The 24,936-nt window shown below is 37.5% G+C and overlaps 3 protein-coding genes and 1 long non-coding RNA gene across 6 annotated transcripts; 2 read left to right on the top strand and 2 right to left on the bottom strand.

Annotated features, from left to right (window-relative positions):
- Positions 1-1,726: 1,726 nt before the first annotated feature.
- On the bottom strand, positions 1,727-2,990 carry LOC131012378 (uncharacterized). The gene is made up of 3 exons (XR_009097307.1): positions 2,913-2,990; positions 2,768-2,825; positions 1,727-2,027 (listed from the first exon to the last, which is right to left on the bottom strand). It is a non-coding gene; the product is annotated as an uncharacterized LOC131012378 (long non-coding RNA).
- A 994-nt stretch (positions 2,991-3,984) lies between these two features.
- LOC131012374 (coniferyl alcohol acyltransferase-like) lies at positions 3,985-8,171 on the bottom strand. The gene is made up of 2 exons (XM_057940303.1): positions 7,582-8,171; positions 3,985-5,128 (listed from the first exon to the last, which is right to left on the bottom strand). The coding sequence occupies exons 1-2, from the start codon at positions 7,993-7,995 to the stop codon at positions 4,163-4,165; spliced, it is 1,380 nt and encodes a 459-aa protein (XP_057796286.1). The 5' UTR covers positions 7,996-8,171; the 3' UTR covers positions 3,985-4,162.
- Positions 8,172-13,796: 5,625 nt separating this feature from the next.
- LOC131008425 (zinc finger BED domain-containing protein RICESLEEPER 3-like) lies at positions 13,797-14,834 on the top strand. The gene is made up of 3 exons (XM_057935306.1): positions 13,797-14,113; positions 14,180-14,778; positions 14,826-14,834. Exons 1-3 carry the CDS (start codon positions 14,005-14,007, stop codon positions 14,832-14,834), a joined length of 717 nt encoding a protein of 238 aa, XP_057791289.1. The 5' UTR covers positions 13,797-14,004.
- A 203-nt stretch (positions 14,835-15,037) lies between these two features.
- Positions 15,038-17,003, top strand: LOC131012376 (zinc finger BED domain-containing protein RICESLEEPER 2-like). 3 transcript variants are annotated; one of them, XR_009097305.1, is made up of 4 exons: positions 15,044-16,143; positions 16,221-16,264; positions 16,399-16,475; positions 16,761-17,003. XR_009097305.1 is itself a non-coding variant. In XM_057940304.1 (3 exons), exons 1-2 carry the CDS (start codon positions 15,064-15,066, stop codon positions 16,260-16,262), a joined length of 1,122 nt encoding a protein of 373 aa, XP_057796287.1. In that variant the 5' UTR covers positions 15,044-15,063; the 3' UTR covers positions 16,263-16,264; positions 16,761-17,003. The 3 variants fall into 3 exon arrangements, 2 of the variants coding, with proteins under 2 accessions (XP_057796288.1, XP_057796287.1); XM_057940304.1 differs by lacking the exon at positions 16,399-16,475; XM_057940305.1 differs by lacking the exons at positions 16,221-16,264; positions 16,399-16,475 and having other exon boundaries at positions 15,038-16,143.
- Positions 17,004-24,936: the final 7,933 nt, after the last annotated feature.

Below are 24,936 nucleotides of genomic sequence, written 5' to 3'. Positions count from 1 at the left end.
ATCTTCCATTCCCGGCTCCACAAAAACCAGAACCGAAGCCATTCGTCCATCTCTTTTAAGATCTCTTCTGTAGGAGTCCCGCAGACACTCTGAATGAGAACAAGGTTCCCTCCGATCGTCGAAACTTTCAGTTTTCCCGAACATTCTCCATTGATTTCGTCTTTGACCTCTCCCCACTGGAAGTCCTCTTTCAAGAGACCAGTTACCGCCCCGTGGAGCCAGGCTTTCTCCTCCTCCGTTGGGTTGAAATGGACAACTTCAACCACACGACTTTCCTTCCCTTCGTTCCCCGAAAGGGCTTCTTTAAAAGAGACTCCAACCTTCCTTTCCGCTCCCTCCAATCTATGAGCTCCCTCCTGACTCTTACCACCCTTACCAACAAGATTCGGACCTGCCCGTCTTTCAGTCACCGGTTCTCTCGCAAACCTTGGTTTAAAGACCCTAATTTTATAGCTGCCGATCCACAATTTATTCAGATCCTCAAGCAGTTTTTCAGGGTTACTCACCCCTTCAAACCTGACAAAACCGAAGGCTTTCCCTCTCGGGTCCCTCTTTTTTGGACAAAAGACTTCAAGAGGTTCCATGACCGTTCCGAACTTTCTCCTCAGAAAATCCGGGCTACATCCATCCGGCAGATTATTGACGAAGAAAGTGGTAATCACCTTATCCATCCCGTTCTGACCCATGCACATCGCTCTGTTCGATCCATTGAAGGTTTTCCTCGACCTGGGGCAAGGGTTCCTAGGGTTTGAGTAAAAACGGTGCCTTGCCGGAAGTCTCTCGGAAATGGGACGTCCAACCCCTCGCTTTCTCACCTCTCTCCACTCACTCTCCATCTTTTTATATATATATATAATATATAATATTAAGTATTTATTACTTAATATTATATATATATATATATATATATATATTTATATTTATATTTATTAGATAAATACTTAATCGATAATTACTAACCAAACTCTGCTGCAGAATACGACTCGACTGAGACCCTCCAACGTGCCGACTGATCCCTGTACCAACTCCATTGGGCTCAGAGTATCGGTTCTCACGTGCGCGCCTAGAAACGGCCTTAACCTCATCTTGATCCCAGGATATACTGAATTCAAGTGTTTACATGCCGGAGAGTCTGCTGGGTGGCGCATGATCCCATCTTCTATTGAAGTCGCATGCCATTGCATATTTTCGGCTGTTGCCGCAGATGCAAACAACCTTTGCAGTCGGGGCGTCAAAGGAAAGTAGTGCATCTGTTTGGCGGCCACACGTTTCTTTCGGCGGCCACAAGTTCTCCTCATATCGTGATGCACCACAAAAATTACAACTCTCTAGCTCACTGTCGTCCCCCCAATACAACATGCAGTTATTAACGCAACAATCAATCTTCTCTACTGGCAAACCCAACCCGCGCAGATTTCTCTTCGTACTGTAAAAGCTGTCAGGGCAGTTGTTATCCTTCGGTAAAGCCTTTTGAACCATCTCAGATATCTGATTAAAACATCTCTCTGACATGTGATTTTCAACCTTTATGCTCATCATCTGTGTCATCCAGGATAACTGTGAGTAAGTGTCACAGTCTGGGTATAGAGGAATATCGATTGCGTTCAACATGTCATAAATTTGTTGAGCGTCAGGATTAGGCGGCTCCTCAAGATTTGGAGGATCTTGATAATTACTAGGTCCAGCATGATCATGCACCATCCTTTCGTAATTATTGTATGACCCATCATCCTCATCCATTATAGTATGTTCTGCTGGCATATACACTGGTGTTTCCCCTTGATAACACAAGTTCGTGTAATTGTGGACAAATCCACGCCTAGTAACATGTTCTCTGACTGTAGGTACAGATGCAAAGACTTTATTCTTACACTTCCTACACGGGCACCTAATGTTACCAATTCCATCTGTATACGCTGTTTGATTTATCGCAAACTCGAGGAAACTCTCAAGTACCGTTTCAAATGCAGCACGATCATTGTATCTCGCGTACATCCACGATCGATTATCACTCATTCTTGCAAATTCTAATTGAAAATAAAAATAAATCAAATACAATAAATTACATGAATCTAAGAAAATTTCGACAGCATAACCCCACTATCCTAACTACCAAGTGCTCGACTCTACCAGCAACTATAGTGACCATAGTGGTCCTAATTTACTAAACCTATACTAGGTCTACCCGGCCCCCCAATGTCGAAACAATAATAAAATAACATATAAAACAATAAAAAAAATAAGGTAATAAAATCAAACACAATCATTTGTTGGGAGAAGATCCTTAAGAAATAATCAATTTCTATCCCAAAGGGAGAAGATCCTTAAGAAATTAATTAAATCTATCCCACAATATGTAATAACATATCATTTCATCCGAAACAGTAAATCAATTTAAAATTAATCTAATTAACAAATTAATTTCAATTAATCATACTTTAAACATCCTATAAAGTAATTATAGTTAAATCAATTCAAAATTAATCTTATTAGCAAATTAATTTCAATTAATCATACTTTAAACATCCTATAAAGTAATTATAGTTAAAAATTAATCTAATTAGCAAATTAATTCCAATTAATCATACTTTAAACATCCTATAAAGTAATTATAGTTAAATCAATTCAAAATTAATCTAATTAGCAAATTAATTTCAATTAATCATATTTTAAACATACTATAAATTAATTAGAGTTAAATTAATTTTAATCAAACAAATAAATAAATAAACAAATAAATAAAAGTCTATTAAAAACGAGAGTGTACCGTGGGAGTCGACGGCGGAACCGTGCGGTGGCAGGAGCGGTGAGGCGGCAGGATTGGCCTGAAATTAGGAGGAGAAAGATGAAGAGAGGGTGAGAGAGAGAGAGAGAGAGAGAGAGAGAGAGAGAGAAGAAAAGGAGGGGCTTACCTTGACGGAGGCGACGGCGGCGACGGCGACGGCAACAGGCGGCAGCAGCAGCAGGGCAGCGGCAGGCAGGGCAGGGGGCAGGGGGGCTGGAGGGGAGGGGGGTGTTCTGTTCTGGAGGCGAGGGTTAGGGCTTGAAGCCCAATTTTGGGCTTAAAAATTAGCGGCGGCCCATTGCCGCCGCTAAAGCCCGACCCGCATTCTTCATTTACCGGCGGCAATCGTGCCGCCGCTAATCACCGGCGGCAGATGCCGCCGCTATTTGTTAAATATTAAAAAAAAATTAATACACATTTCTCGACGGCCTTAAAATTTACCGGCGATCACCAGCGGCGATTTTGCCGCCGGTATTAACGCCAGATATTCAAAAACTACGGGTCGGCAGCTTCGCCGTCGGAAAGCCGCCGGTAATCGCCGGCGTCGGAGCGGCCGCCGGTAAATTTCGCCGGTAAATCGGCGCTTTTTTATAGTGATTGAGATTTTATATATTTTTTGTTTGACCATGACAAAGAAAAAGAATATAATACATATTATTAAATTAAAAGCCTTTTATTATATATACATAGAGTGGGCATTTACTTTGTAGGATTAGCCTTAATACATAAAAATACTAAGGCTAATCCCTTATTTACTTAAATGGATTGAAACTTCAAGTTATCCTAAGACCCTTGATTATTTCCATCAATTGAGCTAGTTTTGCTTAATTTATATCTCATTGAAAATGCGAGATTGGGATAATCCTATTCTTAAGGATACAAATACTCAATCATGCATCTTATCAATCATTTAAAGTAAACGCCCCCATATAACATAAATTTTAACTAACTAGTAAGGTTTTTTTTTTCATTTTTCTTTTTTATAATATAGAACAAATAATTTTAATAATATATCACATGATGGTGAACTCAAACATGAGATATATATTTGGCCTCATGCATTAAACACACTACCACCAAACAGTACTTGTTGATTTATCGTTATATTTATCAATAACTATAATATTATATATTATATTATAAATAAATTGAACTAAAACGAGTTGCATATTTTATGTTAATGGAAAAGTACACTAAAATGAGAAATAAGATAACCATTATAATAATCACTTGATTGATAATACACAATACATGAAAATTTGACAAAAATTTGACAAATATGATCATGAGTTTATTGATCATCCAACCTTGGATTATTGGTATATATGAAAGTGGTGGCGTGCATCCCACGTGAGGATGGGTAGTTAATAAGCAAAATCAAACGTTAGAAAGAATATATTGAGATGTGAGAGGATTGAACACATGAGATGCATTCCTCTCAATCAACTCCAATTGGCCTCTCAAGAGATGCATATAAACTATCCAATCTCCGTCGTCCTTGACGCTCGGCATCGGCATCACGTATCCCGATTTCCCGCCCCACGGGAAATCGTACGATCCAAAGATCGGCCGACCCCACCCAAAGTTCATTTTTTTCACGGGGAACATCTGCCCCGACGACACCACCACCGCGGGCTCCTCCTCCGTCACCGTCGCCGCGTATATCTTTGCCAGCGCCATCTCGGGCCGGCGCTCCTCCACCCAATCTATCAACCCTAGAAAATGCTCCTTCGCCGCCGCCACCCCCAAGAACGCGTGGACCTCACTCGCCACCCAATTCAACTCTTTCTCCTTCAACTCCTTCATTTTCTTCTCCCCAAATGGAATCGATAAAACATTGCCGAAATACGGAGCGATGAGCTTCGCTTGCTCCTCATCGCGGTCGATCAATCGGCTCCTCCCGTCGACAACGATCCCCAGCCGGCAAACGCTATCCCCGCCGGAATCTTCGCCGGAAATAATCGTTCTCCAGAGGAATGCGGAGAAGGCCTCGAGCTTAGTTCTTCGATTGTCTTTGGAGTTCCCGACGTTGGCCTCTTCTTGGAGCTCTCTGATGCGGTCGGCCTTGATGTAGTATATCCGGCTGATCGCCGCTTCGCCGTCGTCTTCGTGCGGCGGCGGAAGGGTGGACATGGTGACGAACATGTTGTCGACGGAGGCGTCGTAGCTGCCGGGCCGTCGGGGGAGGAGGAGGGAGCGGCGGAAGGAAGGCGGCTGACTGAGTTGCTTGGAACGCGCCATCTCCGCCCACGAAACGAGGAACATGTTGGCGGAGTAGGCGTCCGCCACCTGATGACTGACGGAGCACGCCACCACTATTCCGCCGCGTTTGAGTTGGGTCACCTAGTGTTAAACCATAATTCAAAATCGAAAATCAGACTATTTCACGTGGTCCATCTTTTTTTTTTTTTTTGGTGATTATTTATGTGCAGTAATACGAAAACTACAAAGAAGAAGCAATCACATTAAGATATAGGAGTAATATTTTTAGAAGGCCCAGATCGCATATATATTTTCAGTCATTTTATTTTTTTGAATCATTAATAAATAGCTCAATTTAAAGAAGTTGCATGGCCCTGCCCCTAGCTACAGTTTTAGATACTATTGAAATGACAGAGCTAAAAATAATACTAGTCATTATATATTTTTACACGAATTTTGTGTATAATTAAAATTCATGTAATAATGTAAGATTTACGCTATCACACAAATTTTAGTTGGTTACACAATTTCGTGTGACAGTGTAAATAACATTGTTACACGAATTTTATGTGTACATAAATTGTGTACGTAAGTGTGTAACGGCATATATAACAGTCTAACAATTGTTATTTTTATGTTTTTATCTACATAATTATAATTTATTTTTGTTACTTGAGAAATGTTAGAATGAGATATTATCTCTAAATAAAATATTGTCATCAAAGAAGCATTATTGTACATTCAAATAAATGTGATTCTTTAAGTTACTACTGGAGAAATATTTATACCTAATCACATTAATAATTCCAATATATCTATGTATATGTGTGCATATATATGAGCTGGTATGAAGCTGTTTGATTTTATGATATGATTAAATCATGTTCTAGACATGTTAAACGAATAAAATGTACCTTGATGTATCATATTGCACATAATTATTTAAAAATAAAGAACATGTTTTTTTGTTTGTTTGTTTTCTCTTTTTAATAAAGAACATGTTATATCAATGGGAATATAACTTGAACACAATCGAGATAATGTGCCATAAATAATATTTGTACTATATTAAGTATACGTCCAAAAAAAATTATATTTTGACCGTTGAATATTTGATAATATGCTAGTTCAACATATATAAATTATTATCACGTGACAAATTTTGATTTTTCTGTTTAGTTCGTACAGTTTAATTAGTCCTTTATTTATGATAGTCTAGCTAGCTATCACTAATATATAAAAAAAAAAAATGTACTCCAATTTTTTTTCCCCCTTTTAAATAATAGGATCGTCAAACTTTTTGTTTGATCAATTGAATCAATAGATAAAGCATAACTTGCAAAGTTTGACAAACTCAATATATATATTGGGTTGGAATCTATGAAGAAGTAATTATATTTCGTTCCGAATAAGTCAATAAATTTACCGAATAAATCACGCGACCGCACGAATAGTTATTTTACTGAATAAACACGTACAATTTTCGTTCATGCGCTCGCGTGATTTATTCAGTAAATGTATTGAGTTATTCAACCTTTGTTGTTTCCTTCTACATTTAGCATTCTTCATTGATCCCTTCTCTATTATCAAACATTGAAATACTTAAACACGAAAACCATGATAAGAAAGAAAGCATACTAAATATATTTCCATTATACATATAAATAGTGCGTTATAATGAGATATTCAAACGGTGTAAACTCCTCCCTTTGAATAATGAGGTCTAAAGTTTAAATTTCATCACTCCTCTTCTCTCAAAAAAAAAATTAATATTTTCTGTGGACGCCCCAAAAAGATAAATTGAGACTATTTTCTGGGACGTAGCGAGTAATATTGTGGTCCATAATATCCAAATAGAGTTTGTTTTAGTACTTTTTAACATATAAGTTTGCAATTTCTAATAAAAAAAATTATAAAGTAAATGTTAGTTTAAATTATAAAGTAATGTTAAATTATAAAGTATAAATTCTAGAATATATTACTCCTTTTTGTCCCACAAGTTTGTGTACCAATTTTGGTGGCACATGTTTTAATAAACGTTGATTAATTATATTATGAATAGAGGAAAAATATTCACTTGATTTGTGATAAGATAATATCCAAAAATAAAAACTTTCACTCTTGTGAAACGTACCGAAATTGCATAAAGTACACACCCTTTGTAGGAATGGATGAATATATATATATATATATATATATATATATATATATATATATATATTCCTTACATCCATAAAAAAATTGTCACATTGTGGACGATACAGTTTTAATAAATGTAGATGAAGTTGTTAGTTGAGTAATGGTCTCATTTTAAATGTGAATAAAGTGGTGTGGATTCTACAACTATAAATGGAAGCAATAATTTTGTTGTGGATAGACTAAATAGGAAATTGTGACAATTTTTTTTTGCGTGGAGAGGCAGTAATCTTTTATTTATATAATAAATATTTTAAATTGATGGATTTTTAATGACACACAAAAAACTGAGGAACCGAGGATCTGAGCCGAAAATTCAACTTATTACTATAAGAAAGAATTGAAGATGGACGTTGAAAAGAAATAAAATTAAAAGTAAAAATATAAAATAAAGTAACCTGAACGGCAAGAACGCCGCGCTTTTTGTGCGGCACGAGCTTGCCGGCAACGCAGTCATCAGGATTATACAGATTAAGATCCTCGAGTCCAGCGTCGGAAACGGCCTCGACAAAATCGACGCCGCTGTTGTTGCAGAGAAGCTCCGGCTCGCCGGCGCCGTTCCTGACCAGCACGCCGGCGAATGCGTAATAGGAAACCAAAGTTTGCGCCAAAGCCTTCTTCAGCGCGCCAACTATCTGCGCAAAAGGCTGTTCCGTTTCCTTGTGAAGGTAGCAGAAGAAGACGCCGAAGTCGACCGGCGGCAAGAGCAGGTCCAGGTTGGACAGCGGCAGCCAGTGCTCCTGCATTGGCAGCGCCGCCGCCACCACCTCACTTTTGCACACCTTCACCTCAAAATCTCTTGTCAAGCACATCTTTTTCTCTTTTCACTTTTTGAGAGAGAGAGTAGGTTTGCAATTTGCAAAGAAGAGGAGTTGATTTTGTGGTGTGCTAAGATGGTAGATTTGACATCTATTTATAACGCCAAGCCAAGGAGCTCAAATGCTAGGCGAATATCTCTGGCACAGAGTGATCATCACTCCTCTCTTCTATGATTTGTACTTAATTTGGCTCGATTCATTTTCACGGGTCGCGTTATTGTTTCTCGATTAATTTATTATTTTACTATGATTTGGTGGACTATCCCAAACGCCATCTGTTGACAACGATCTTGGGGGGCCCATCATTGGATTGGGGGCCATCATTGGATTGGGTTGGCTCTGATACCATGTTAGAAATGGATATTGGATTCATTCCTCCCTTAAAAGGCCTTATAAGGGAGAGAGGGTTGCCTCACCATATAAAGTGGTTCATGCCACTATCTCCAATCCAATGTGGGACACTTCAATACTCATTGATATTGTCATATTTCTACATTTGATAATAATTTTACACTATAAATAAATAAAAATAAAATATTGGGGTTCATTGCATGATAACACTATATATGTTGTTATTTATAACCCGATTTCTAAATCTTGGTACAAAAAGTATAATTTTTATGCTTTGTGTATACATTTCAAAAAATTAATGCTAATGTGGCTGAGTAAACAAATTGTATAATTCGCTTGTGAAGCATACAAATTGTAAAAATCATATTTTTGGCGCCAATTAATTATATTTATTGTAAACTATGAATCGGGATAATGAAAATAGTGTTATAATTATGATACTCCCTCCGTCCCAATAATCTTGTCCCACTTTCCTTTTTGGGTTGTCCCAATAATCTTGTCCCATTTCCTTTTTAGGAAAGTTTTAGAAACTAATTAATTTCTAATTAAACACTATCCTAATTAATTCCCCCCTCTAAACCCTAATTTATCTCTCTCTCTCTCTCCACACTCTCTTGCCTCCCCCTCTTCTCTACCCTTCGCCTCCCCCCCCACCTCCGTCCTCTCGCCTTCCCCACCTTCCCCCTCTGTAAATCGGCCTCCCCCTTCCCCCTCTGTTCCGCCGGCACTGGCGCCGGCGCCGCCTCCCCCCTTCCCTCTCTGTTTCGCCTGCGTCGCCTCCCCTCTCCCCCCTCTGTTTCGCCGGCGCCGCCTCCCCCCTTTCCCTCTGTTTCGCCGTCGTCGCCTCCCCTCTGTGCACCGGCGCCTTTGAGCTTGTCCGCCCTCTCACCTCCGCCCTCCCGCCTCCGCCCTCTTCGCCTCTCCTCTGTTTTCTTTTTTTTCTTCAGAAATTAGTGCTCGCCTCCGCCGCCCTCTCACCTCTTCGCCTTCGTCCTCCCGCCTTCGCCACACAGAGGCGCCGCCCAAGCCTCCCTGTGTTTTTCTCTCCCCTCAGACGGTGGCAACTCACCACCACCGCCCTTCGCCGACACAGAGCCCTTCGATTCCGGCTACGCCAACAACAGTACAACCCTTCGATTCCACACAAAGAACCCCCCTCCTCCAGCCGCCATCCGCCCCCTTTGGACCGCCTCTCTCTCTGGGTTTAGATTTTTGTTTCTTTTCGTTTCAATTTTTGTTTTAATTTTTGTTTCTATTTTCGTTTCTTTTCGTTTCAAAAATTGGGCAGATCTTGTGTAGAAAATTGTTGTTCATTAAATGGTTTCTGATTCTGGGAATACTTGGAAATTTTGAGAATACTTGAAAATTTGGAAATCTGAAACTTGTTGAAATTTGCAGAAATTTGTTAAAGAGGATGAATAGGAGAATGTTAACCATTCTTAAACTTACTGTTGAAATCATAAATTCACTGTTCCGGCGGCTCTCAGAAATTCACTGTTCCGGCGGCTCCGGCGGCCCGCCACTGACGGCAGCAACAAATTGAAGAGGAGACTGTTAACCATTCTTAAACTTAATTAACATATGTGGCCATACAACTTTTTTTCCTAATACAACTTTTCTTAATACCCGTGCCGAAAAGAAACGGGACAAGATTACCGGGACGGAGGGAGTATATGTTAATTCTACCTACGTATTTACCAGCTGGATGTGATAGGTCTCTAGAATGGTGGGTAAGTTGAGATTATGGTCTTATTTGAGTTAGGTATCCCGCGGGCAGGGATCCAACTGTTTTTGAGGTGCCTTGTGATACTGCTGAAAATTGAATAATACTTGAGCTCCTTTTTCCAAGATGAGGCAACTTCTCATAATCCTCACCCAAAACTGCAAAATAAACATAGAGGGGAAGCCTCCAGAGAGGGACTCGGATGCTTAGGTCAGACGATTGCTTTCAGACATCATGAAATCTTACTAGATTTTTCCGAAAACATACTCAAAAAGTTGCACTCACAAATATTCCAACTATTCATGTTTTGATGAAATTTTCAGTATTGACCATATATCATACATATAAGTAAGAATATTGACCTTCTCTTTTAGTGGCTTGTACATTTAAAAAAATTAAAGTTTAAATCACGACTATAATTAAGCTTAAGAGAGTATTTTAATCAGATATAAGTAAAAATGATGAATTTAAAAATAATAACTTAAATTCAATCCGAAAATAATCTATTAATAAATCATATTAGATTTTGACACAAATATATTATCGTTGATTTTAACAATCTCAAGGCAGAAAATACAATTTTCATTAAACAAATATATTATCGTTGATTTTAACAAACTCCTTTTGTCTAGCTTAGATATATGCACATAATCTATACAGCCATTTCCAACCCAATGTATCAAACGTACCATTAAAGTATATAAATCCTTAGATAATAAATATATAAATCTAAATTTAGATCACATATTATATTTATTTGGACACATAAAATTGTGATATGGCAAAAATGTGAATATGTATTATTATCCCGTAAAAATAATCTCGCGGCGACTAAAAGTGTCAAAGCAACTAATTATATAAATATATTGTTGAAGATAAATATGCATATCGTTGAATAAAAATTGCATAATGTTGATACAACTATGCATACTCCGACTCCACCAGCGGGCGCGGCCATGTTCGTGTCTGAGGGGGTGAGCGTGCCCCCCTTTATTGTGTGATTAAAAAACATATGCATATTGATAGACAAAAATATATATATAATTAAGGGTTAAGTACGAAATTTCTCCTATCGATGAAGTCTGTATCGCGTACAGGACCCTATAGTCAGGGTAAACGTTGTTGACTACCTCAACGTGGCAAAATCGAACCCATTCCCCCCCCTCCCCCCCCGCATTTTAACAGTGCTTAACACCGTAAGATTTTTTTTTATTTGCCTCTGTCGACGCTGAAATCCGGCGACATCATTGTTGACTGTTGTGGCGTCGACGGCTGTGGCACGAACGCAGGAGTGAGGCGTCGTCGTCGTCTGTAAACCGAGCGGCGGTGTCTACCGCTGAGCCAGAGAGGGAGAGACGGTCCTGGGTGCGGTGGCTAGCCTCACCGGCTACTGCAGTTGCCGGAGTTGAGAGAAGGGTGGGAAAGCTGTCATGGTTTGGGGCTAAGGTTTTCAGAGAGGAAAAAGAGAGATCCGGCAGTGGCTCTCTATTCGTCGGGGAAGTCAGGCACGTGGCGGCTTTTATCTCCGCCCGTTGCTGTCGTTCGCCGGAATAGAGGGCTGAGTGGTATGCGTGAGTTTTTGCAACTGTGAGTATGTGCTGTTGTGTGAGAGATGAGAGAGATGAGAGAGAGAGAGAACGCGAGACAAAGATGAGGGAGAAAAGAGGTCAAAGAGAGAATAGGCGGCGACCGACGGCGGTCGCTGTCGCCGGTGAAGAAGAAGAAGGAAGCGCCGCCTGAGAGTCATGTGTGTGCGTCTGTGAGTCCGATGGAAGAAGCGGAGTTTCTCTGTCGCAGAATGTGAATCGTTGCCGGAAAACACAATGATAGGGGCCCACCTAAATTAAAAAAAAAAAAATTATTCTAACAGTGTTAAGCACCGAACGTGATAGAGACGCCATCGATAGGGAAAAATTGATTCGATTTTGCCACGTTGAGGTAGTAAATAGTGTTTACCCTGACTATAGTGTCCTATACGTGATAGAGACGCCATCGATAGGGGGGAATTTAGTACTTAACACTATAGTTAAACACATGTATGCATGCATTGTAATACAAATATGCATATGAAATTAATTGCTTCAACGTCAGCCAGTGCGAACGCTTTGGGCACGAAGGAGGGCACCCCTCGGCGTGGGCACGCCTGTTGGGCATGATCTTGCTTCCTAGCATTTTTTTATGGGACAATAAAAGCTCCTCTTTGTTTTTTTTCTTAAAAAGATTTTTGCTATATATTGTGTTTTGTATTTTTTTTTTCTAAGTAAAATCAATTAATCACCCATGAGGGTGCAACCCAAAACGAAAAACAAAGTTTAAGAAATCAAAAAAATATAAAGAACCTATGTATCAAAGCAAATTAAAGTGTTGAATTACAAATCCAATTGCTCGAACTATAAAACGTATTTATCTATATATAACATGTGTGGTTTAAATTTGAATATATACATAATTAAGGAAGAGATTTTAACCTTATCCATATACTTCTTTCGTTCCTCACAAATATACATAGGTGTTTTCAATACAAATTTTAATGAAAAAATATTGTTTAGAATGTAACAGAAAAATAATCTCATATTAAAAAGTTTTATCAAATAAATAGTTAAAATTATGTATGGAGTATATTTAAAAATTTGGATATGCATAAATTTAGAATACATATAAAATATATATATATATATACACACACACATAAATACGAGGGAGAAATAAAATTTATGCAAACAAAACGTGTGAGACGAAACAAGGTGTACGGAACCAAAAGGGTCCACATAGGGGTGTAAGTGAGTCGAGCTAGCTCGCGAGCTACTCGGGATCGGCTCGAAGATTACTCGAAATCGACTCGATGTTAGTCGAGTCGAGCTCGAGCTCGAGCTACTCGAGTTGGTATCGAGCCCGAGTTCGAGTTTCGTGATACTCGACTCGTTAGGCTCGCGAGCCTTATCGAGCTCAAATAATTATATATATAATATATAATATATAAGCCCAAAATTAAATATATTTCAAAGCCCACAAAGATGGCCCAATTCCTAAGCCCATTCTAACAACTAGTGAATTTGAATTACACAAACCCTAACTCTCACAACAGTCAACAGCTGCTGGCGCGCCGCCCACCCCCAATCTCTCATCTCTCTCTCGGCTGGCCGGTGACACGCACTCCGGCACTCGACGCGACGGCGGCTCGGCCTTTCCGGCGAAGGTCCGGACAGCTTAACAGCAGTAGTCACGCACGCACGGTTCTGTGCGATTCTGCGCTGCACGAGCAGCACGACCTCCATCCACCATTCCCGTCGTTTCTTCTCGCCATTTCCACCATTCCAGCACGACCTCCATCCACCATTCCCGCCGTTTCTTCTCGCCATTTCCACCATTCCAGCACGACCTCCATCCACCATTCCAGCACGACCTCCGACTGCCATTTCCCAGCCCACCGCGACAGCAGCAGCGACGCCGCGACGGCTCTGCCCTCCTCGGCGTGACAGTAGCAGCAGTGCAGCAGGTTCTATTTTCTAAATTTTGGTTGTGGTTTCTGTTTTTTGTTGGATTCATGTCCAAATAGATAGAAATCTTAGTTTCTGTTTTTTTTTTTTGCTGCTAATTCTGCACTATAGCTTTTGTGATATCAAATTAGTGATTGTGACAGAAAGCATATGTTAGTGATTGTTGTTTGTGTTTTGAAGTTAGCATTATAGCTAATTCTGCACTATAACTTTTGTGACAGAAAGCATATGTTAGTGATTGTTTGTGTTTTGAAGTTAGCATTATTTGTTGCTGTCTGCTGAACTTCATTGAACTTCATTGCTGTTGTTGGTTGTGTGCAGTCCTTAACTTCATTTAGAACATATAAATGTGTCAATTGCTCTAAATCAATCTAATAAGGGTAACTCTTTCAGTTGATAATAGCATTCTCCCCTCCTGAAGTCTCCTCAACAATGCCCAATGCAATAACATCTCAAAACTCCATTGACAATCAACATTCAACGGATGATCATATTGTTACAAATACTGACATTGAAGGTGGAAGTGGAGATGGTGAAACAGGTGGAAGTGGAGATGGTGGAGATGGTGAAATAGGTGGAAGTGGAGATGGTGGAGATGGTGAAACAGGTGGAAGTGCAGATGGTGAAACAGGTGGGAGTGGAGATGGTGATACAGGAGGAGCAGAAGATGATTTGCACTTTCAGCTGAAGAAGAGACAAAAGACTTCGAAAGTTTGGTTGGAGTTCAATGTAATTGATGCTGTCAATAAAGCCGAGTGCAAGCATTGCAAATCTAGACTATCGATTTTGAAGAGCAAGAGTACTACCCACCTCTCAAGACACCTGGCTTGTTGTTTGAAGCGAAAGCTAAATCAGAAGCAACAACAGAAGATTTCATTGGAGCCTATCAATGAAAATAGTGTTTCCATGGCTTCCATTGCTCTCACAGATGGCAAATTTGACATGAGAAAAATGAGGGAGGCAATTGCTCATTGGATACTCATGCACGAGCATCCATTTACAATTGTTGAAGAAGAAGGATTTAATATGATGCAGAAACGTGCAGCATTGGATTGGGAAAAGGTATCACGCAATACAATCAAGAAAGATTGTACTCAAGTGTATGATATTGAGAGGAAGAAGTTGATGGCACAACTAAAGAACATCAACAAGATTAGTGTGACTACCGATTTGTGGAGATCAACGAATCAGAAGATCGAATACATGGTACTTACTGGACATTTTGTTGACTCTTGCTGGAAATTGCAAAAAAGAGTTCTTAGTTTTGTTCATCTACCACCTCCTCATCGTGGTGTTGAGATAGCGGATAATCTTTACAAGTGTATGAAAGATTGGGGTATTGAGAATAAAGTGTTCACCATTTCAGTCGACAATGCTTCAAACAACGATGTGGCAATTCGCATATTGGCTGACACTTTCTCAAGAAACAAGAAGTTGTTATGTGGAGGTAAACTGTTCCATGTGCGGTGTTGTGCACACATCCTGAACCTTATGGTTCAGGAAGGACTTTCAAGGATTGCTTACATTATTGAAGACATACATGAAAGTGTGCTCTTCATCAATTACAATGAGGCAAGACTTCGAGCATTCTCTGAAATTGTGCAGCAGTTACAACTACCACATCGGAAGCTTGTTCTCGAGTGCAAAACAAGATGGAATTCCACATATGAAATGCTGTCATCTGCCATCTTGTTCAAAGAGGTGTTCCCAAGATATCAAGATAGAGAGCCACGATATACTTGTTGTCCAAGCAATGAAGACTGGGTGATGGTTGAAAAGGTGTGTACCATATTAGAAGTATTTGATTCAGCCACTCGTATCATATCTGGGAGTGAGTATCCAACATCAAATCTGTTTCTTAATGAAGTTTATCGAATCAAAGTGTTGTTGGATAAGCTTCATGGGGATGAAACTGAAGCACCCTTTATTCATGACATGGTTGGAGCTATGAAGACTAAATTTGACAAATATTGGGGAGAGTGCAACTTGTTGATGGCTATTGCTGCTATTTTAGATCCGAGGTGTAAGATGACGGTCATTGAGTATTGTTTTCCCAAAATGTATTCCAAAGAAGAAGCTCGTGAAAAAATCAAGAAAGTCAAGGATGCATTATATGAGTTGTATGATGAATATGTGGCGGACATGTATTCTGATACTTCTACACAAAGTGAGCAAATCATTGACAATACCGATCGCAGAAGTGGAGTTAAAGTAGCTTCGGGCTGGTCCGAGTTCATTCAACATGTGAAATCTGCTCAAACTAGTAAGCCACAACAGTCAGAGTTGAGCAACTACTTGGAAGAGGGATGTCATATTTGTGAAGATATGTCAACTCCATTTGATGCTTTAGAATGGTGGAGAACGAGTGCCTTGAAGTATCGTATATTATCTAAAATGGCTCGTGATATACTAGCTATTCCCATCTCAACTGTGGCATCAGAAGCTACTTTTAGCGCAGGGGGTCGAGTTATTGATGCATATCGAGCCTCATTGAATGCCGATACAGTGCAAACATTGATTTGTGGAGGAGATTGGTGTCGTAGTCTTCATGGTGTGAAGAGAAAAAACAAAGTAAGTTATGTTCTTATTGTTTTATGGCTTCTTTAATTTATTTTAACTTAAATTGATTATCTTATTTTATACTACAGAGTGAGAAGAAACCTTTGGAGATTATGCTGCCCATTCCTTGAAAGTAAGATAGATTTTGCAATTATGTTTGTAGTTGTATTTAATTATAACCAGGATACATGCTTTTTGGTCTAAAAGGAAAGCTATCAAACTCTTTCGTCCTTGTAGCTAAGGTGTTAAATGCTGTGAAAACTGTAGGTTTGATGTTGCTACTTTGATTATCAATGTTGTGGCTGGAATTTATGCTGGAAATGTCCCACTTGTGCAGGTGTCAGGTGTGTATTATATATATATATATATATATATATATATATATATGTATATAACAGTTTATAATATAATACATAGAGTTACATGTGAATTTATCCTCAAATGTTGTATGAAATGAACGAACTGTGCGTTCTTACAATTTATGAAATGAAATGAACTGTGAATTTATCCTCAACAGTTTGCTTGTGTTTTTCAAGATCGATTCAGCAGTTTATAATTATGTATTCACTCTCTTGGAAATTTGAATATCCTTGTGTATTGAATTATGATATGATATGTTAACTTTGCAGAATATGTATGGCTGAAGTTTGATCATGGTTGGTGTTGCCGTGTTGGTACTGGAGAGACGACTTGGTGTTGCCGATTCGGAAGCTGCAAATTTATATTTTTATGTTGTATTTCATTTAAGACTTGTTACTTTTCGAATTTTTGATGCCTTTAAACTATTTGAAAGTGCATTTTTATGCTTTCGATGTTTTTGGATATCTAAGATTTGTTATAATTGATTTGGAGAAAGACTTTTGGTGATGAAATGATTTGTGATTTTATTCAATTTGTTGAAGTATGTATGAAACGAGCTCAAACGAGCTCGAGCTCGCCGAGTTTGAACGAGCTCGAGTTCAACGAGCTTAAACGAGCTCGAGCTCGAGCTCAAACTCGAGTAAGACTCTACAATCGAGCTTAACCGAGTCGAGCTCGAGCTCACGAATATGACATCGAGTCGAGCTCGAGCTCAAAAAATTCAAGCTCGGCCGAGTCGAGCTCGAGTCTGAGCATAGCGATACTCGACTCGACTCGGCTCATTTACACCCCTAGGTCCACAGAGTTGAAAGCTCATCCTTCTCCACCCTTTTTCCTTTTTTGAGACAACAATCCTTGTCCACCTGGATTGAGAAATCTCCATCCAAAAATGTTGGTCCAATAAATATTTGTATTATATTCCTTTCCTTCGTCAAAATATACTCATTTTAGTTGGATATTAGTTTTATTAAAATAATTATTCTCTCCATCCTATTAAAAATGGGATCCATTTTATTTTGAACCGTCATATTATAAATAATACTATATTTTTTTAAAATGTATTGTTTTTATAACCGATTTTTTTATATATAAAAATCATTTAAAATTTAAGATTTTTAATTTTAATTATAAATAAATATAACTTCACTATTTATAGTGTACTACACATTGTTGAGAAGCATACATTTTTCAATGTAGGATTAAATACAAAATATCACATAATGTAGCTTCCAAATAGTTTTAATTCTAATAATTATTTTTTATTATCATTTGTTGTTAAAAATCAATATTTATTTTAATCTATCAATGCATTTAAAATAAGGATAAAATAGAAATAAAAATTATTGTGTATTTTTTAATTATTGCAATTTAATTTTCAATTATTGTAGGATTTTTTTAATGTAATTTAGTTTTTAATTAATGTAGGATTAAATTTGAATTTAAAAATGCAATTTATATGGTTAATTTAATTGAAAAGCACAATATAAATAAAGATAAAAAAATTAAAAGCCCGAGTGCAGACTGCCCCATTGCAGAGAAAAGTCTAAGAAATGATGGGGGTCATTTAAGTCAAGGGAGAGGGCTCACAGCTGCGAATGCTATCAATAACACTAGGATGGGTAGGCTTGCAAGCCCTAATGAACCTAATAGATTCATTTTTTACACATTGTAACACCCCATTTTCATAAACTTTGCAATCCAAAATTTAAAGAACTAATAGATAAAAAATAAAACTTCTTAACTATTAAAATTTAAACCAATTTAGGAAATCAATTTGCCAAAACTAAAGTAGTATCATAAAAATAAAATAAAACTTAATAAGTTCAACTAAAATGTTCAATCCAAAAATATCTATCCCTAGTCATTCTCCACCTCCATGGCCACTTCGACTCTGAAACTGCAAAACTGAAACGATAAGGGGTGAGCATATTGAAAATATACTCAGTGAGGAACATAACAAATATCCACATACATCACATATATAATTAAATCACGTTATCATACTTGCAAACATACGCCAAGAGACTAGAGCCCCTTGACAAACATAATCATAGTTTGACTCGATGGCTTAAGTCCCATGACCAAACACATACATAGATCAATGGCTTAGGTCCCATGATCAACTTATCAACATAGATCAATGGCTTAGGTCCCATGATCACACATAACATAGATCGATGGCTTAGGTCCCATGATCGCACATAACATAGATCGATGGCTTAGGTCCCATGATCGCACATAACATAGATCGATGGCTTAGGTCCCATGATCGCACATAACATAGATCAATGGCTTAGATCCCATGATCACACATAACATCATAGATCAATGGCTTAGGTCTCATGATCGCACATAACATCATAGATCAATGGCTTAGGTCCCATGATCGCACATAACATCATAGATCAATGGCTTAGGTCCCATGATCGCACATAACAACATAGATCAATGGCTTAGGTCCCATGATCGCACATAACATCATAGATCAATGGCTTAGGTCCCATGATCACACATAACAACATAGATCAATGGCTTAGGTCCCATGATCGCACATAACAACATAGTCATAAGATGCACGTAAACAAGTAATCAAACGCGATAATAAAAAATATATATAACCATATGAATAAGCGTAAAATCCCTCACCTTAAAGTCGAAGCTAAATAAATCAAATCCGGAATGAAGGTCTTAATAGCGCCGCACCAGAAGAATTCGTCAAAATCGCAGCTGAACAGACCAGTCAGCTTCAAGCCTTTGTTTGAAGCCTCAAACGTCCTCAAATCGTATTTTGCCCAGATATACGACTTCTTCGTCTTCGAGAGAGCTTTCCGTGGCCGCCTGTTTCGCTTGAATCGGAGTTCCGTGGAGGAAGTTATGGCCGTTCTCCCGAAACTAGCCAGAACTTGATTTCCTGCGAAAATCTGACTCCACACGTTTCTGGCCCTCTCTGCTCTCTAAAACCCTAATTAATTAGTGTGTCCGTCTCCTTTAGGGTTTGAAAATAGATCCCATATTTATACTAGTTTTTAAAGAGTTCTAGTTCTAATAGGAAACAAAAATAATACTAATAATAATAATAATAATAATAGTCTAGATAAAATTAATGGTGCATATCTATATGTATCATGTAATTATAAAAAAAATAAGCTATACAAGAAAATACTATTAATTAAACTTATAAAATAAATCTAAATTATCGGGGTGTTACACACATGAACTCTAAATAATTAAAATTAACATGTTATATTTTTAGGAGCATTTACTTTAAGTGATAAGATTGATTGATAAAATATAAGATTGAGTATTTGAAGAATAAGATGGTCAAAAACAAGTTTAAAATTAATCAATAATCCATTAAAATAAATTGCCCGGATCCTCAAAATAAAAATAAAAATCTAAAGTAAATAATAAATTACTTATATCTATATTTCATGTCACTTGAAATAAACATCAATTAATTGAATATAGACCGGTAACATATACTCCCTCCGTCCCGTAAGAGTGTATCACATTTTTCATTTTCATCCGTCCTATAAGAGTGTATCACTTCCATTTTGTAACATGACCTCACTTTCTCCTTTTAACGACAACCACTAATTTCTACATAACCCCATAATCATTCATTTCCACTCAATACTTTATCTGCCAATTTTTTTCTTAAAACCAACATCATCTCTTATATGATACACTTTTACGGGACGGATGGAGTATAATTTATGACTTTTTACTTGTTTGGATCATAATACGGGTCAGGGTCTGGGTGTGGGTCAACCCGGTTCTACGGTACACCCAGTTATACGCAAGACCACCTCTTTTTTTAGAGGGTGTTTGGCTAAGCTTATATTAAAGAGCTTATAAGCTCTTGGAGCTTATAAGATATTTCAAAAGCTTATAAGATGTAGTTTTTTAAGAGCTTATAAGTTGTCAAAGTATAATTGGGTAATTGAGCTTATAAGTTAGAGAGAGCATTTTTAGTTAGTGAGAGAGAATCTTTGTTAGAGAGAGAGAATTGAAGAGAAATGAAATTAGAATGATATATGATGAAAATAAAAAAATTATAGTTGAATTATTTTTGTAAAATGAGTGTTGCTTATAAGAAAATGAAAAAATAAATTGGAGTAGAGGAACTTATTTTTTGAGAGCTTAATTTTACAATTTATAATATGTTTTAAAGAGTTTATAAACTCAGCAAAACACCTTCTTAGTCCAGTTGAGATTGAGCTTTATCACAATCGACCACCCCAGTCACAGTTTTAAACAACATGGAGATTTTTTTATCTTTTTTTAAGAGGTAAATAACATGGATTTAGTTGTAACATTTCCTTGAAATCAGACCTTTCAAAGTTGAGAAAATTGATAAAAACACGTTTCAGAAAAGAAATAGATATAGCATAAATATTAAAATAGTATTAAGTCCAATACTAAAAATCCAATTTTCGTTTTTGTGAAAAACGTGATGAGAAAAAATACATATCCTCTCGAGTATGGAAGCTGTGAAATGACCCATCTGGATTATGATATTAATGATATCAAACTAATTGCCATATTTTTATTATTCAGTAATAGTGTGTAGGATGAGGTATAGATGTGTCAACAATTTCAATTCTCACCAACTTGTACATTTGTTACATCAAAATTTCGAAGTCTTGAGGTAGCATAATTAATTCGAATGTGGAAGGTAAGAGCTCCTTTGATTTGATTAGGGAGTAGTAATTAAAGAAAACGACTCTTTTGTTATTTTACTCATTTATGTTGATAACAAATACTCCCTCCGTCCCATTATTAATGACACGTTTTCCTTTTTGGGCTGTCCCGTTATTGATGGCACGTTTCCTTTTTTGGAAAAAATTAGGGCTCATTAACTACAACTAATAAACTTAATTTAAGGTCAATTAAAACTTTAGCTCTCTCTCTCTCTCTATCGTATCGTCCCTCTCTCTTCTCCCCCCAAAATTTCTCATTCGGTCACACCTCTCCACTGCGCCGCCTTCTCCACCTCCTCCGGATTTGCGCCGCCGCCTCCACCTCCGCTGGATCTGCGCCGCCTCCATCGCGCCGCCTCCGGATCTGCGCCCGCCTCCTCCACCTCCGCCTCCTCCAGATCTACGCCCGCTTCCTCCACCTCCACCTCCGCCTCCTCCAGATCTGCGCCGCCTCTGCATCTGCACCACCTCCGTCGCACCGTTGCAGTGGCGCAACAACCTCCTCATCTCTAATCCACTTCCTTCTCGCCGACCTCCCTCTTGAACAACAAGTACGGGATGTGGGGGCTAGGGTTTACAGAGGGTGGAGCGGCCACCACCAACCTGTTGGTCGCCGGAGTTCTGTATACGGGAGGGAGGGAGAGGTCAGGACGGAAAAGGGAAAATGATGTACTAAATTGCTTAAATTTCTTTAAGCACTTCTTGAATTTGGGGGAAATGATGTAGTGAATTTCTTTAATTTCTTTGTTGGTTGTTTGAATGATAGTGGTTGTTTGAATTTCTTTGGTGGAAGCCGGCAGCGGCCTCGCCGGTGGCGGCAGCGGCAGCAGCAGATTTTTGGAGTAACAAAGCCTCCTTTCTTAACCATATTTAACATTCAATTTTGGGAAGAATTTTTAATTTTTGTTTGGTTTCTGCCATGGAGAGAGGGAGAGAGGGAAGGGAGAGATAGGACGGGGGAGGAGCCGACGAGGCGGCGCTCGCCGGCGCCGGCGCCGCCGTGTACGGTGAGGCAGAGAGAGAGGCAGTATGTGTGACTGTGTGTGTTTTTAATTAAAATAACACTACACATCTAATTCCCTTAATTCTACTTTTCTTAATCTCCGTGCCGAAAAGAAACGTGCCGTTAATAACGGGACGGAGGGAGTACTATATATTTTGTTGTGGCTATTCCTACCTACTGCCTTGGGTTGGACCGTTTCACTTCTTTCAACAACTTACATTTACCAACTATCATGTTTATCTCTTCAAAAAATAATAATAATAAATAAATCATTATATATGTTTAGAGTCGCGCAGGAAAGCACCGCAAGTGGAATAAGTGGCTAATTTTTAAAAATCTAATGAAATATATTTGTCAATTTAAGAATAAAATAAATTGTGTATAGTGCCCTAGCAATCTCGTGAGACCTAACTAACGTCACAAAGAGCCTGTGTAGGACAACCGTATAAGCAAAATTAATGAAACAGAATATCGATGTAATTATTATGAGGGTATTATTTTTAAATATAAAAATAGCCGTCTATAAAAGTAATAACCTATTTTGAATATGAGAAATAATGCTTCAAAAACAATGGCGTATGCCACGTAAAACTTTACTCAAACGATATAAATTCTAATTGTACTCCATCTGTCTCACAAAAACATGAACATTTGTAAGTGACACGTGTTTTAAGAAATATTGGATAAAAGTATATTTTGAATGGAAAATGGGTCTCACTTTATGAAAAAGTAGAGATGAAAAGTAAATGGATTGTGGTGGAGTAGTGTACTAAAATAGAAATGTTCATGTTTTTGTGAGACACCCCAAAATGACAAAATGTTCATGTTTTTGTGAGATGAAGGAGTATTAGATATTAGATAAATTTATATTGAAAAAGTTAAAATTATTATATTATTACAATCATCACAAATCTCTCAAAGAACATAAGCTAGCATTATCGTACATCAATGTGCAAATTCTATTGCTTCAGGCCTTTTCCGCAAAACCCTATTGTTTTTTAGTTAATTTTTTTCGATTCTCAAATTTAGGTTGCGTTTCATGCCTAAATACATTATCTTTGTGTTGTACGAGAGATTCATTAATATTATCTTTAGGACCTTTCAATAAATATATTAATATTCTCATTTCTTTATTACAAAATGTTTGCCTTGTGCATATATTGTTTCATGCAAAATTAACTCTAATTACTTGAATTCTCACCTAACGCACTAATATTATGATTCTTCTTTCAACATTTCGCAACCACTAAGAGAATTGTCAAGACCCATAATAGTGTTAAAATGATGCAATATCTATTTAAGCTGTAAAAAGTCTAAATATAGGATTGACATGCATGTTTCCAAGTTGGGTGAACCTCTCTGCTTATATTAATTTTTAACCCCTTTTTTTGAGTTGCAGGTAAAAAAAAAGTAACAACTAACCACTCTTACATCATTATCTGAAAACGTTAGTACTGGCTCTTTAAATTAAAGTTACTTGGCCGGAAATTTCAATATAATGTCAACGTGCTCAAATGTCTCGAGATAGTTGCAAGCCTAGTTGTTTTCTAACAGCTTCAAAAATGTAGATGCATAACTTTTATAAAGATCCTACGGTTTCTTTTCTACCAACATAGAAGAGAAATATGCCACGATATTTTTTCAATCATAAAAAAAATCTAGTATCTAATGTGTCTAATTAGCTGCAAATAAAAAGGAATTATAATTGAAATATTTTATAGAATATGTACAAAACTAAAATTGATCGAATTTGATGAATTTTTTTTCCTAAAATTAACCCATAGTAGTACTGTATATCGAGTTCTACCAATATTTTATAGTTAGGGTTAGTCATTTCTGCAAAACTTAATTATACGAGTAATTGTATTTTTAGGATTAAATAGCAAATATGCTTCTATCGTTTAAAACGAAAAAAATAGATGTATAACGTTATGTTCCCTAATACTTTCACAAAATGGTGCACATATATAATGTCACACCCTAATTTCACAAGAGAAGAAGAAATAAGGAAATAATAGTAAAACCTAGGGATGGCAACGGGCCGGATCTGGACCGGGTCTGACCAATACCAGATCCAGATCCGTTTTCATATACTAGATCCAGATCCAGATTCCAGATCCGTGGATCTGAAAATTTTGGATCCAGATCCAGATCCGTCAGATCCGCGGGTCCACGGGTCCAGATCCATGGATCTACTATTTTTAAATTAAATTAAAAAAAATTTACAAAATCAACAACATCTAATTTTCATCATGAAAAATATAACACAAAATATTTTAATCTAATTACTTTTAGTTTTTATTCTTTTGAATATAATTTATTTATTATTTTTAATTTAGTTAATATTATTAGTAAACTAAATATAAAATATATATAAAATAAAACGGATCCACGGGTCGGATCTGGGCCGGATCCGGATCTAAAATTTCAAGATCCAGATCCAGATCCGTTTTCAAAACTAAGATCCAGATCCAGATCCAAATCCGTCGGGTCCAAAAAATTGAGATCCAGATCCGTAAACGGATCTGGATCGGGTCCAAGATCCACTGCCATCCCTAGTAAAACCTGATAGTATATACCCATAAAATTTGGGAATTTTCATTTTAAAGAATAAAAATGAAAGGCGTGATTTATATAAATATATGTTTATACTTATTATAAAATAATTTTGTTTTATAAAAGAGTATTTGGTTATTATATTCTCTCATAATATACTTAATTTAAGGATAATTCCGTTAT

Source organism: Salvia miltiorrhiza, chromosome 2, assembly GCF_028751815.1.
Source record: "Salvia miltiorrhiza cultivar Shanhuang (shh) chromosome 2, IMPLAD_Smil_shh, whole genome shotgun sequence".
NCBI classification, from domain to species: Eukaryota; Viridiplantae; Streptophyta; class Magnoliopsida; order Lamiales; family Lamiaceae; genus Salvia; species Salvia miltiorrhiza.
This window is presented reverse-complemented; position numbering and strand designations above follow the sequence as displayed.